The sequence below is a fragment of the Aphelocoma coerulescens genome, chromosome 3 (assembly GCF_041296385.1).
Source record: "Aphelocoma coerulescens isolate FSJ_1873_10779 chromosome 3, UR_Acoe_1.0, whole genome shotgun sequence".
Taxonomy (NCBI): Eukaryota; Metazoa; Chordata; class Aves; order Passeriformes; family Corvidae; genus Aphelocoma; species Aphelocoma coerulescens.
The window spans coordinates 16478906-16494013 of NC_091016.1; the positions used below are offsets into that span (position 1 = coordinate 16478906).

Consider the following 15108-nt stretch of genomic DNA (forward strand, 5'->3'; position numbering starts at 1 on the left):
CCACTGCTTTGTATTGAACTGCCCCAATCTCATCCCCAGCCTGTGCAGCAGTGCCAGCAGCACCTGTGGCCCTGTCAGGGGCTGCACATTCACTCCTTTGGCTGTCACATCGGTGCCCAGAGCACCCCAGCACAGGGCTGGACCCTGCAGGGTATGTCATGGCCCCCAGTGTGACAGGTGCAGCCTCTCTGCGTGCCACCACTGCACCTCTCGTCAACTCCTTGCCTGTGTCCTGGGAGAACACCTCTCCAGATGGAGAAAGGGACTTTGTGGGGAAACATTTTCACTTTTTCCATTCTTTGCAGGGCACGGGTGAGCAGATGGCCTTCACCCACCTTTTCACCCCAAAGGGCACCTCCCTGTTTGCATCCATCCTGAGACATATCTCCCTTCCAGGCACCCTCTCAGCCTCTCTACACTCCCTGCTCCAAGGGCATGACTTGACACAAACCACACCAAAACACACTTAGCTGGTGCTCAGCAGACAGGCTTGGTGTCCTTGGATGTCCTGACACAGTGGGAAACCCTCGCTCTTCTGGAGGCCTCTGTCATGATCTGGCAGGTCTGGCTGGTGACCAGCTCACACCAGGCAGAGTTTGGTGCAGCACCTGGGACCCTCACATGAGAAATGAGAGTGCTCTCACAGTACTCTCCGCACAGCCTCCCATCCTAATATCCCTCTCCAAAACCACAACAGGAAGAAAGGACTCCAAAAAGAGCAGGTGCCTTGTGCTGGATCCATTTGAAAGGGATGTGTTGTGGGCACACAGGATAATTTCTTTGGCTATACCCCAAGTGGAGAATTTCACTGTGACTTTTGACACCTTTCAGCAAGGTCTCAAAGTCCAGAGAGGTGGCTGTATGAAAAGCCATGGGCAGCTGAACTCCAAGACCAGAGGCTGCTTTTCAAGCTCATGTTGCTGCTCCTTGGTACACAGCTGCTCTGAATGAGCAAACTCCACAGGAAAGATGAAATTTGAGGATCTCTTGCTGGAAATTGGGGGCTTTGGCAGGTTCCAGATTTTGATTTTGGCTGTCCTCTGCCTCCTAAGAATCAACCTTCCCATGCATTTCCTGCTGCATAATTTTCTTGCTGCTACCCCCTCTCATCACTGCGCAATTCCACACCAAGAGGCATTTGTGAATCTCACCATGGAGGAAGTTCTGCTCATCAGCATCCCTCAGAAGCCTGATGGCACTTTCAGCTCCTGTGAGATGTTCTCACAGCCTCAGTTTCATCTGCTGCTCAACTCCTCTCTGCAACCAGAAAACAAATCCATCATCCAGCACTGCCAGCACGGATGGGTCTATGACCACTCACAATTCACCTCCACCATCTCCACCCAGGTAATTCTTGGCCTGTCATCCAGACAAAAATGAAATTAGCTCTGTGCTTTGAGGAGCAGATGGAGAGGTGTTTGCTGAATGCACAGAATGAAAGGGGACTCTGTGCATTGTAACCAGTGGCCGTGACGTGTTTAGAGAAGATGTCCTGGGAGGGGGAAGCTCTCTGAAGCTCAGTGTTAGGAGCTAACATTTATTAATATTATTTCTGTGAGCATCTCATCTTGCTGAGATTGATGCCAACATTTCTCATTGTAATCATCTTAATTTCTCCAGATGATTGAGAGATTCAGGAGGGGGTCAGGTGGCAGGGGAAAGACACAGATACAGGATTTTCTCTGTGTGGGCCACATGGCATTTGCACAGGATTGCATCCTGTCAGGGTTTCATATGAGCTCTTGACTTCCTTTCTTGGTTTTCCAAACACTTTATAACTTCTATTCCCTTGGCCACCCCTCCTCACTGATCTTCACCTTCCTCCTCTTCTCCCCAGGGTTGTGCTGCCTCTCTTCTCTTACCACCAATATCTCTCTGCCCAATCAAATGTTCTCTCTGAGGGTCTTCCACTGAGATGGAGCTCGTAACCAGCCATAACCTTGCGCCTGCAAAAGGTCCCTGCCCATCAAATATTAACCACCCGCCTTCTGAAACACTTTTCCAGGGCTAGCAGTGATACCTCTGGGTGTTAATTCTTTACTTTCCTTGGAAAATAGTCCAAATCACACAAGGTCTCAGGGAAGGGAAAATTTGGTCAGGCAAAAGGGGCACAGTTGGGTTGGATAGAGCTGGCTGTCTCAGTGAGAGCAGGGACAAGTCTTAGTGCTTCCTCCCCACCTCCCAACCACTCCTGCTTTCATCAGGCGCAGAGGCGAGGGTCGTGTGTGCACTGCATCTGTACCTCAATTCTGCACTGGTTCAGGGAGAAAGATGTGAAGCAGTCCTAAGGGAAAGGGCAGGAGGAGGTACTCTGCAGCATGGAGCCCCATGGTGCTGCTCCCATGGGCCAGTGGCCTTGTGACCTGTTCAAGGGACCAGGGCTTTCTCTGGAATCCTGTTTTTGTAACAAAAAAGGTTGCTCAAGGTCTGTCTGGCCTCATCAGAGAGGCTGCTAGTCCAGGTTGATGATTAAATTTTGATACATTTGCACACAGAGAAAATTAACTCTGTTAATTCTGCAGTGACTGGTGATATTTGCGCTCCCAAGAAAGTAAAATTATGTTCATTTACTTAACTAGGATGAATGTCCAAACCAACTTCTCAGTAAGGCATCAATAAGTTAGCATTAAGAGCAAGTATTTGACCTCACTTCCCCTCTGCCCTGCTTCTTCCCTGCACAAACAACTTCCAAGGAAACTGCTCAGGGCAACAGAAAGTGGTTATCAACACAACATTCCCTAGTGCACACTGAGGGGTGTGACAGCTCACTGCACTGGGACACCCTGCAAATGCCCAGCTTACCAGGGCAGTCTCAGGGGCACAACAGAGGGAGCTGGGGGAGACTTGCAGATGGGCACGTCTTGCAGAGGTCAGGAGAAGAAAAAGGGGAGCTCTCCATGGGCGGCACCCAGGAAAGTTTTCTGATGCCCAGCTGTGTCCCGGGAGACATCAGGCACAGCATCACCAACCAGTCAAAGGAGAGGATTGTCCCACTCTGCTCTGCACTGGGGTGGCCTCACCTCAAGTCCTGGGGGCATTTTTGGGCACCACAATATGAAAAAGACATTGAGCTGTTGGATAGCATTCAAAGGAGGGCCATGAGGATGGTGAAGGGTCTGGAGAGGAAGCTGTATGGGGAGCAGCTGAGGTCACTTGGTCTGTTCAGCCTGGAGGAGACTGAGGGGAGACCCCATCACAGTCTGCAGCTTCCTCATGAGGTAAAAGCAGAGGGGCAGACACTGATCTCTTCTGTCTGGTGAACAGTGACAGGACCCGAGAGAATGGCCTGGAGTTGTGTCAGGGGAGGCTGAGGTTGGATATCAGGAAAAGGTTCTTCACCCAGAGGGTGGCTGGGCACTGGAACAGGCTCCCCAGGGCAGCGGTCACAGCACCAAGCCTGAGAGAGCTCAGGAAGCCTTTGGACAACGCTCTCAGGCACATGGTGGGACCCTTGGGGTGTTCTGTGCAAGGCCAGGAGCTGGACTCGATGATCCTGATGGGCCCCTTCCAACTCAGCATATTCTACAGCTCTGTGATTCTATGAAGTGTTCACAGAGAGGCTGTCACAGTGGGGAGGGATAACTGGGACTTTTGTAAGACTCAGCTTTCCATTTTCCAGCACTCCGGCACTGTCGGATGTGCAGTTTAGTGCAGGATTTCACCCCTACATTAGACTTGGCAGATACAAACTGCAAGACACAATGTCTGACCACTGGAGTGAGGGAGTGTGAGAAGGCAGCAGAGACTGGGCTGGGCATTAAGTGTCCTTCTGACCTTGTGTTTCAGTGGGACCTCGTGTGCGAGCAGCGTGGGCTGAACCAGGCAACAGCAACCTTCTTCTTCATCGGCGTCACGATGGGGGCCATGGTGTTTGGGTACCTTTCCGACAGGTTTGACCCCTCCCAGGCTGCTCCTCTGGGGCCTCAGTTTCACAAAAAGAATTCCACAAACATGTGGCCTTCAGTAGGCAATCAGAGAGGTGGGGAAAGGAGAAAAGGCAATGGTAAAGAGAGAATCCAGCCGCTCAATTGAAAATCAGATTCAAGTCATACTGGGAAGCAATACAGGGAGTAAATGCTTCCTGGATCAGAGAAGCAGCTCTGGCCTTGGTTAGGAGTTAGATGCACTGCTGACTGTGGTCAGAATTGCTGCAGGAACAATAAAAAACAAAAAAATCCAGCCTGAAAGACCAGTTTCAGAAAAAAAACTGTCTAAAAAAGGAGAAAGCTGATTGGAACAAAGCTGAACAAAAAGCCTGAAAGAGTTAACTCCTTGCAAATTATACACAAATTGGCTAATGACACCCAAGAAGGGGGCTCAGAGCAAGTGTTTGCCATAGTTCAAGAGTCTCCAGCAAGCAAAATCTGACTCTGTCATTCCTAGAGAATCAGGGTCAAGCAGGGAAGTATTTATTCCTCAAGGAAAAGCAGAAGCAATGAAGAAAACAGGAACAAATCTGCTCTCTCTGGTTAAACGTTGGGATGTGACAATATAAACCAAAAAAAAAAAAAAGAAATCCAAGTAATAACCTAGAAAGGGCATCAGTTAAGAAACTAAGTATTTTTGCAAACAGCAGGACCAGGAATCCCACTAGAGGATAGAGAGTCCAGGCACGCAATTGGGATGTGCTATGCCCTGGACAATATTCATTTTTGGGAAACTGCCTCCTGATTTCCTTCCTCTGGGAGGAATTAGAGTACAGCAAGCTACAAAATCACGGCGGAGGGGAACCTGAGGTGTGAAGGACCCAGAGACTTTAGTGCTGCAGATGGGATTTTTTACATCCATATCTTTACCCAGGGGTGTTTGGGTACACTATTACAAAGATCCAAGACACCTGGCTGGTTTTCAAACTGTGTGCCGTGGCTTTGTATCTACAATAGTTTTATAGCACAGCTGGAGGGAGAGAAATTCAGAATCAAGAAAAGGAGCAGGATAAAACATGGCAGAAAACATGGTCTCACAAGGTAGCAATCAAGATGAAAAATATTCTGTTTCACAAATGGATTGTGAGGGAGAAGAGCCAGTAGAGGATCAAGGCATAAGAGGAGCATCTGGAAATCAAAAGACTGTAGTGTGAGACATAAATGAGTCTGTGCTTACAGTGGGAGGATGTGTAGAGGCAGGTGCTGGAGCTGGAGCTTTGAAATAAGCTGACTGAAGGCGGCAGAGAGAAATAAACCAGAGGAATGCCAGTTAAATCCCAGGAGCAGGGAGTGGTTATCCTGGAGCCCTACAGCATCTTTGGGATAGAAAAGCTTTAAGCTGGTCTCCAAATAAGATCTCAGGAATGCCAGGCAGCCTGACCTCTGTCTGCACCAGCCAAACTGGCAGAAGCTCCTCTGAAAGGTGGAGCCAGAGCCCCAGGGGGAGGTAGGACACACCAGTGAAGAATCAGCCAGGTGTTTTCAAAAATCCAAGACTTACAAATGTACTGGATTTCTTTGCATTCACCAACAGGCATGTCAGCAGAGGAGAGACTGTCTCAGTCTCCTTCTCAAACATTCCTGAAGAAACTGGGCTGCCCCAGGGGAAGAAGAAAGGTCTCAGCATGACTAAATAATCAATTAAAAGCCAGGAAAGAGAGAGGAGATGCAAGTGCTCCATTATGACAAGGAAGGGGCCTGTGCTTGGACTTGTGTGCTTTTCAGCACATTTATAAATAATCTGGGAAGGGAGCAAGTGGGGAGGTGATGCTGAATCTGGCAGAGATGAGGTCCCAGTGTGGAGACTTTGCAGAAGGAGCTAAAGGACTCTGTGACTGGATAAGAGAATCAGAAAACAAAATTTCAGGGCAGATTAGTCTAAAGTAGAGAAACAATTTAAACTTCTCATTTAAAATGGAGGCTCTCAGCTGACCACGGCTACTCATTAGGAAGATTTTGGCATTATGACTGATAACCACAGTTTTGCTCTAGGCAAACATCCACACAGCAATGAGTAGTGGCTAGGAAAGCAAGAGGAAAATCAGGAATCATTAGGTTAAACCTCAGATGTCGCCCCCCACACCTCCCCTATCATCTCTTTAAAGTTGACCTCCCATTAGAAACCTTCCTTTTCTCTGACAGAGATGAGATCCCCCTTCTTTGTGCTAACAGTGAGGCAGAGATTTCATCTCTGGTGGTCCAGGGGAAAACACATCTGGTCCTGGCATTTTGCTACTGTTCAGGTTCAGATCTTTCTAAGCCATTACAGATATTTGGATTTGAGAACTACTCTACTGACAAATTTTACTCAGGTAAACCCTCCAACAACCTTTCACTGTGAACATATGTATGCAAAAATACATATATATTGTTTCTGTTATTGTCTGCTCTTCTCCAAAGACTCTTTTTGTACCTTGTCCTTGTACTGAATTGGTTCAATGATGCTTTGGCAGACTTCCAGACTGGGATTTTTTTATGAAAATGGCTTTTTTATTAATTTTTATGCTTGTGCAGTCTGCTCCTTTTATTGTACAGTCTTTCAGAGGAGGTTGTGCTCTCCTACAACTCTCTTTGAACACCATTTTAATAGCATTATTTCTAGCAGCCTCCCTGTATTCTGCAGTTCAATCCTTCCAGCTCACTCCTGGTTTTCCTAGCAGGTAGAGTGCATTTGCTGAGAGAGTCCAGTAATGGGTCCTTAAATAGCTGCCCTAAACAGGTGTTGTCCAGGAGAGCTGGATTTGTTGTTCTGAGCAGTGCTGCTCTTTCCACACCCACCGTTCATGGGGCAGGCTCTGAATGGGCTTGCACCACTGTAGCACCAGCTTGATCCAGAGCCATTTCCTCCTCTCCAGGCTGTTGCATCCTTTAATTTTCCTCTAAAATCTCTGGTTTGCCCATTTCAAACCCTGCTCCCGTGCCAGGCTTCCAGCCACTGTAACCCAGCCTGTGCTCGTGGCAGGTTCGGACGGAAAACCATGCTCCAGCTGTCCCTCGTGTGCTCCGTGGTTTTTGGGATGCTGAGCGCCGCCTCCGTGTCCTACACAATGCTGGCCATCACACGGACCCTCACCGGGGTGGCCCTGAGCGGCATCTCCCTGATTGTCGTGCCTTTGGGTGAGTGTGGGGGGCTTGTGGCTGCCAGAGGGACTCCTGGCAGGCAGTGATTGGGAAGGGACTTGTCTGCCAGGCAGGGCAGAGTTAGTAGGAACAGGGCTCTGGAAATCGCTGCGTGTGCGAATTACAGAATATCCCTCTTGCAAGCATCCAAGAATTACAATTTGCTGTTAGTCTAATTAATATTCTAACAATCAAAACACAACAACCATTTGTTAGTACTTCTGTTGCAACAAGATGCCCCATTCCTGTTAAGTATCATCAGTAACACAATAAAAGCAACATTCCAAAGTCTCCACCCCTTTCCTCTGATACAGAGTTCCCACCTTTCAAGCGCACGCTGTCGGGACAATTCAGCGGCATTGCCCTCTCCTCAGCATGAGAGGATGGTGTGTCATTTACAGGGTGTTTCTACTTCCCCAGGTTCGAGTTTGCTCACAGTTGTCCTCAGTTGCCAATGTGTATTTTACAATGAGAAGAAAAAAAAAAAAATCACACAGAGCTAGGCAAAACTGAAGCTGAAGGATTTAGGTAATTATATAACAAAAACAAGCTCCAAATTACAGGATATCCAGTAAACCACTGGATGATTTTGTAGATACAGTTGGGATATACTGGGCAAGAAGTATTGTACCCAAGAACAAATTACAGGTGCAGCAGAAATTTCTGGGATTTTTGCAGATCTAGCCAAAATGAAGCTAAAATGGCTTCAATACTGCAAAAGCCCACACAAGACCTGACAAATCCCAAGGCCTGCTGTGTTTGTTTGTTGTTATAAAGATTGATTCCTGCAAGACATAGTAGAGCTCAGAGCTTTCTGATTGTTAGAGACTGTAGCAAGATGTCCAAACCTTGGGAGGAAAACTGGCTTTTAGTTCACACACACAAACAAGGAGACCTCCATCTGGCTTTACACGTGTGCTACTGTCTACTCTGGGTGGATTCCATGTGAACAACAATTCTTCTCAATATATTTCTTTAATCTGAATTAATGAGTGGACAAATGGGAAATTGTGCTGGCAAGATGGTTAGGGGGGAAAAAATCTGGTTGATGAAGACCAATTGAATGCTATTGAACGGGATAAAAAAAAAATCTCCATCACCAAGAGTGGTTTTAGCACTGCTTCTTAACACATGTCCAGTATTTCTTTCTTAAAGTTTTCTTTTAGTTGCTCACAGCTTTGCAAGAGGTCAAGAACTGTGGCTGAATATTTTAAATGTTCCAGATATCGGCCAAACAGTGGAACTTCGTGAAGGAGAAGACCAGGGATGTTACCTTGCTTTGCCCTTGTTAAACAGCCCTGCAGGCCCTCCCTTCCCGGAGAAGTCCTGCCTGTCCCAGCTGAATGCTGCCTCCCTCTTCCAGGGATGGAGTGGGTGGATGTCCAGCACCGCACCTTCACCGGGATCCTGACCAGCATCTTCTGGAGCATTGGGAACATGCTGCTGGCCCTGGCAGCGTACTTGGTGCGGGAGTGGCACTGGCTGCTGGTGGCTGTGACAGGACCTTGTCTCCTGAGCATCGTCTGCCTGTGGTGAGTGCAGCCACCAGGAGGGGATTTACCTCCTCTGCTGATCTTAGGCTTCACTCAGCAACCTCAGGGTGAGCAGGACTCATCTGTGTCCTGTACCTGGATTGCCCAACCATGGCAGCTCTGGAAAACTGGAGTGGCCTGGGTTTCATCTCTCCAGCAAGGCCAGGAGCCAAGGTCACATCACAGTTTTCGGGACAATGAGGAGGCAGGGCTGGGGCTGAGGCATTTGGATGACAGGTGGCAGCACAAGGAAGCAGGATTTGGTGCTGCCAGCTCTGTCAGACCCTGCTCAGAGTTAAGAAAAGAGATTCCAATAAAGGAACACACAACCAGATCCAGGCTTCAATCCCTAGTAAACCCAAGATTAAAAAATTATCCATTCTCTGTCCTTACCTCACTGGGATGGATACTTTGGGCACCAAATTTTCCATGAAAGCCACTGACACCTTCAGGCTAGGCCAGATTCGTTTATCTCTGCACTTCCCATGGCTTTTCCCAGCTGTGTAACCATCCTGATGGACAAAAGCCACCTGCTTTCTATGGGCAATTTCCCCCCTGTAGCCTTATTTAAGAAATACTTGACATCTCCTAAGCCTTAAAATGAAAGATGGTTCATTTAATCAAAGAAACTTTGATTTTTTCCATCTTTTTTTTTTTCATGTAGTAATACAAACTAGAATACAGAGTTGATTCACTGGCAGTGTGACTGCAATGTGAATTACATCAATTTATTGATGGTCTAAAACCGTCCTTTGAATAAGCAGCTCCATTTCCTGGCTGGAAAAAAGGTCTTCTGCTGACATAAGTAGTCAGGTATTCCCACAACTGTCCCTCTGAGAACATTCAGAAATGGGGGGCTGTGTCTTCTTCACCTTAGGGTGGTTGTTTTGTTCCTCTTGGGCACCAGAGCAGTGCTGGATCCCACTGCAGTAACCACATATGTGTCCCTCAGGGTAACAGGCAGCTGCAGCTGGAAACCTTGCAGAATAAATTCTGATCTGTTAGACACATATGTCCAAAAATTACATGCATAATAACTGCACAGAAAGAGTGATATCCAAATGCCAAAGTGCCTTTCAGCTGCTGTCAAAGAGGCTTCTGGAGACTTTGATTTGCTTGCCTACTGTGTCTGTCCATCAGCATGAAGCAGTAAGTTAAACACCTGCACAGATCTAGCAGGAAAATCTCAAGCAACCCTTACAAAAATGGGATATGAACTGGTGCTCTTGTTAATCACTGGCTAAAGAAAGATGCACATTTCCACTGGTGATGAGAGCTTTCTGGTAAAGAGTAACTGCTGATATTTCACTGACGAAGCCCAACACAACTAAAATACATGTTCTGCTGACTTTTTTAGTTCCAGTTGTTTTGCTCTCTTTCTAGGACAACCAGCCATAAAAAACTGAGTCCTTGGAAGTGCTGAAATTCACACATGCATTTGGAACCACCCTTTCCCTCATAACTGTTTGATTTTTGTTCTTATGTTAATATCTTTCATGGAGATTAGTTCTCCAACAAATTATACTCTAGTCTTCAAGTACTCATAAGGTCAGTGATTGCAGAAAATTGAAAGTCTCTGAAGTACGGAATTAAAATCTAATTTAGCACTCTGTAGATATTATTGACACAATGTCAGAACTCAGTGGAGGCATTAGACAACCAAAAGACATGGTATTACTCTCTAGAGACAGAGGCAGTAAGTGCAAAATGCCACTTTTCCTTCTTTATGCTTCCCAAGGTTGTAAGCTTGTGGGAAGGAGATGACAACTCTCAACAAGACCAGTTCTCCAAACATTTTTGCTCTACACATCATTTTCAATTCCTGCTTGAATAGTGACAACAGTTGCTCAGTAGTTTCACTGTAATCTGATTTAGGGCACATGAATCACAAACACTGGATTGTAGGGATCTGGTCTCGGACTATTCCAGTGGGAGACTCCAGTGTGCAGAAGGCTTTGATTAATGTGAAAACCAAATCATTTCAGCAACTAACAAAGTATGTATAGAGCTCACTGAATCCTTTCTACATTGTAGTTTTTATATCTGACAATTTCAAAGTTTAAAGAGTCCCAGAAAGCACAAATGTGTAAAGACAAACTCCCTGAGGCCAGTTTTAATTGATAAGAGTTTGAAACTTCAACCAGCTCAGCCTTTAGGGGTAGAAGAACATGTACATGTCAAAAGAGCATCCCACTACTCTTCCCATGCACCATTAGCTGAGGTTGAAGTCTCATGGAGAAGATGCCAGAGCCATGTACACGGGACAGAAACCATGCAGCTCCAACAGGAGTCATCTCGTCTCCTTCACCTGCAGGTGGGTCCCAGAGTCTGCCCGGTGGCTCATAGCCAAAGGCAAAGTGAAGCAAGCACACAGGCACCTGCTCAGATGTGCAAGAATGAATGGAAGGAAGGACTTCGATGTCTCACCAGAGGTAAGGAACTGAAGATCCAGACACGTGTTCTTCTTTTCCCACTTCGTCTCTCTATATTTTTCTTCTATTTGATACCTGGAGCAATGCTTAGCCTGCAGTGTGGTCTGTGGGGCACTGTGGGCATTTTGCTCTAGAAAGCAGAAATTCACTCCTAAAGATAAAGAACCAGCTCAGTACCCCTTAAATGAATGCACTCCTAAGAACAAAGCATGCATCTCACTGTTAGCTCCTCATACAACAGCAGGCAGCCACACGGGGAAGAGGGTGAACTGGACAACACTGATTTGTCCAATGCCATGATCTGCCATTTCTCTACAGCCCTTTCTGCCACACAGGGAACATGGGTGAGAGGGAAGAAGGGGCCATGAGAAGAAAAAGAGGTCTAAAATAGCAGGCAACCTGTAAAGTTGTGGGAAGACATGCCTCTGACAATGTATGCTCAGAGAATTGTTCTGCGAAGGGAATATATGGAAAATTCAAGGTGGATCTGAAGCTGGGAAGGCGAAGTCCCCAGCCTGTCTGGGGTTTCATGTCTGGATCCTAAAAGTACAGCAGCTGAGCTATTTCTTTCTTTCCATCTCTCCCAGACCCTCACAAGGATGGCAACAGACAAGAACATGGGAGGGAGTTACTCCTACATCAGCTTGTTCAGGACCCCAGTCCTGAGGAAGATCTCTCTGTGTTCTGGTGTGGTGTGGTAAGCGGTGTCACTTCACAGGGGGGATTCATCCTGCAGCTCCCAGAGGGATTTCCCTCGGTCCCATCTCCACCCGCTCCTTGCAGGTTTGGTGTTGCCTTCTCTTATTACGGCATGAGCATGAACCTGACTGGCTTTGGGCTCAGCATCTACCTCTCCCAGTTCGTCTTCGGCGTCATTGAGATCCCAGCCAAGATGGTCATGTACGTGCTGGTGAACCGAATTGGACGGCGGCAGAGCCAGGCATGGACGCTCATCCTGACCGGACTCTGCATAGGAGCCAACATTGTCATTCCCAAGCGTGAGAAGCTCTTCTGCTCTACACAGCACTTGCTAAAGTGGGGGGGTCCATTTTGTGCAACGCTGGAGAAGGAGAGCCAGAGATCTGTCCACAGGCAGTTCTGTGTAGAGAAGTCCTCCACCTGAAGGGTGTCTATGAGACAAGGTCACTAATGTGAGCAAACCTTAATACCTGGTCACAGGAGATGGCTTCCAGTCACTGTGAAGTGACTGGTAAAGGGTCCAGTGATGGCAAGGCACAGTGCCTAATTATAGACCTTGTCCAATGGGAACTGTCAGGACATATCCTGTCATCACTTCAGCTCCCACTTGGGCTAATACTTACTAAACTTACACATCCAGGCTTTGGAGACAGCAGCTCCAGGGCTATGATGCTCTCAGTTTTGTGAGAGCACTGAACCTTCTCCCTTCTTACGCCTGGAAGCTTCTTCCTAGAGGCAGCTCATTGCCATGAATGCCTTTTCTTTCCCCCAGCCCTCACCTCCCTGCGTTCAGCAGTGGCCATTATGGCCAAGGGTTTCTCAGAAGCTGCCTTCACCACTGTCTATTTGTACACCTCGGAGCTCTACCCCACCATTCTGAGGTAAGAGATGCCACCCACCTGAGCACACACCCGGGGCCTGGCTGGAGTGCTGCCCTCAGGCCTTGGACATCAGCACAGCAGGATGTGCTGTTGACTACACTGCAGCAGCAATCCCTTGCCTCTGGAACTAGCAGGTTCTAGGGATTTTATATACTCACAAGAGAGCGGCAGAAAGCCACCCTTTTTTTCACCTGGGTTGTGGGTGGTTAGGTTGTGCTGACAGGACGATGAATGGAAAGGTGAGGAGCATTCTGTGTGGGAAGATCTTTGCACTCCATAAAGCACCTGTGCTTAGTAAAGTCTTCGTTCCCTGTGATAATCTGTCAGGAACTGTTAAAAGAACCTGAAAATAATAACTTGAAATACCAAGTTTTACAAGGGACACATACTACCACATGTTTGATAGTCTTTTGGACATCAGATGATATTAAAGCAGGGAATAACTAGCCTTTCGGGAGGAAAACCAGAACTTATTTGACATACCTGGGTAATGGTAACACAAAACCAGATTTAGCATCTGCATAGTTTGGGATATAGCTGAGTCTGGTGGAGGGAATCACCTCATTGATTTCTCTGTGCAAGTCTGAAAAATCCCTCATGAATCACAGCAGGCCTTGTGGCTTACTTCACTTCTGTCCCTCCCTGCCCGGAGTACCCTCCTCTGCCATTTAGTCCTTTAGCTTTCAAAGGTCTGTTGCATGTGGGGAAGGATTCACATTTAAACCAAAGTGGTCACACTGATCTGCTACTTTTTATACCGGATCAGTTTGCATCTTTCGTGCTCAAAGACATTGATAAAGACAAAATTGTTGGTTCCTTCTGCAGTACTCGTTGTGCATATGCACAAGCAGGTCCTGGGATCCTTGTTATCAGTGTGAAATGCCACCCATCCCCTCAAAAATCAGGTCTTATTTCTGGTCTCCTCTCCAAGGTCTCCTTCCTTGGACCAAAAGTGCTCACAGGTATCTCTGGTGTATGCCACCTGCCTAGAAGTACCTGGGAGAAGGAGGAACTTGGATTTGCTCTAAGCAGGTCAGAGTACTCACTAGTCTTACTATTAGAAAATGCTCTCAGGGTTTTGATATTCAAGGGGGAAACCACTTTACTGCAGGTATTTTTAGTGTGGAACTGCAGTTCCTTTCTCATAATAGACATGAATCTATTTCTCACAGCAGCTACAGTTGCTCTCTGGGAAATATTATGATTTTAGGAAGATATTAAGAAAGAAAAGGAAAAAATGGCAGAGGAAAAACCCGGGGGGGAAAAAAAGCCTCAGCACTTAGAGAGAATTGCAGGGGAAAGGGCAGAGGTCTGACATGACACAAGTAGCCCTCTCTTTCCCGTGGTGGTCTGCACCTTTCCAGGCAGAATGGGATGGGGTACACCGCCTTCATGGCACGGCTGGGAGGGGCCCTGGCCCCGCTGGTGTTCCTGCTGGACGAGGCGTGGCGGTCCCTGCCCGAGGTGACATACTGCGGTGTCGCGGTGTGCAGCGGCGCCGTGGCCTTCCTGCTCCCGGAGACGCTCAACGTGCGCCTTCCCGAGGGCATCGAGGACATCGAGAAGCCACAGTGAGTCACCTCCGTCCTGCCCTGCACGTGGATTCTGCCGAGGAGAGGGGACATCCCTCTCTGCTGCCTCGCCATTCCCCGTCGGTGGGTGGCAGGGGAAGGAGGGACAGCCCGGTGCAGCTGTCAGCCTTCCTGCTTTTCTGTCCATCAGCCCAAACACGATTCTTTCCCTTCCAGGGTAAAAGTGCCGCCAGAAGCCAGCGCTCCCGAGGGTGTGCCCCTGCAGGCTCTGCTGAAGTGAGGGACCCCGTGGGACAGCCACCGTGTAGGACTGCACAACTGAGCCATGCTCTGACCTGCCAGGGAAAGAGCCTTTACTGCCCGCCAATCTCACTCCCAAGGGAAGTGGGACTGAGGACACTGGAGGGAGGAGGCAGGTCAGGACACCAGCTGGCAGGAGCCAACCCACTCTGGAGTGTGGCCAGCAGCAAGGATGCAGAGGTCTAACAGGGTATGGAAATAAAGGCACCTTGTGCTAAGCTCTTCCAGTCTTTGGCCTTGTTGGATTTTGACCTTTCATGTCACTGCACAGCCTTCCAAAAACTACAGTCCATTGGTTTATACACCTCGAGAAACAGTGCAGCAAGAAAAATACTGAGTGTGAATCATGCAAACCCAAATGAGCTCTAATAAATCCAGCTGGGTGGTAATTTACGGTTTATTTTAAACCATAAAATGTAGCTACAAATATTTCTTGTCTTTAGAAAAAGTCCGGACAATTTTCAAACTGAAGCTCAAAGCCAGCAAAAAGGACATGCAGGAATCCCACTGAGAATGGGTTAACTGCAAGCATTTTCCCTACAGACACAAAGGAGAAAAAAGGTTTTCCATTTAAATCTAGTGTGTGTGCAAGAGCTATACTTCAAGCTATAGGAAAAAAAAACAAAACAAAACAACCAAAACCCCAAAAAACCAACCAACCAAAAAGAAAAAAACACTAAACAAAC

At 47.5% G+C, this 15108-nt stretch overlaps 1 protein-coding gene across 2 annotated transcripts; it reads left to right on the forward strand.

Moving 5' to 3' along the window:
* Positions 1-895: 895 nt before the first annotated feature.
* Positions 896-14640, forward strand: SLC22A7 (solute carrier family 22 member 7). 2 transcript variants are annotated; one of them, XM_069009195.1, is made up of 10 exons: positions 896-1347; positions 3787-3890; positions 6889-7043; positions 8410-8578; positions 10893-11010; positions 11598-11707; positions 11794-12008; positions 12482-12590; positions 13955-14161; positions 14339-14640. In XM_069009195.1, exons 1-10 carry the CDS (start codon positions 970-972, stop codon positions 14400-14402), a joined length of 1629 nt encoding a protein of 542 aa, XP_068865296.1. In that variant the 5' UTR covers positions 896-969; the 3' UTR covers positions 14403-14640. The 2 variants fall into 2 exon arrangements, with proteins under 2 accessions (XP_068865296.1, XP_068865297.1); XM_069009196.1 differs by having other exon boundaries at positions 3787-3875.
* The last annotated feature ends 468 nt before the right edge of the window (positions 14641-15108 follow it).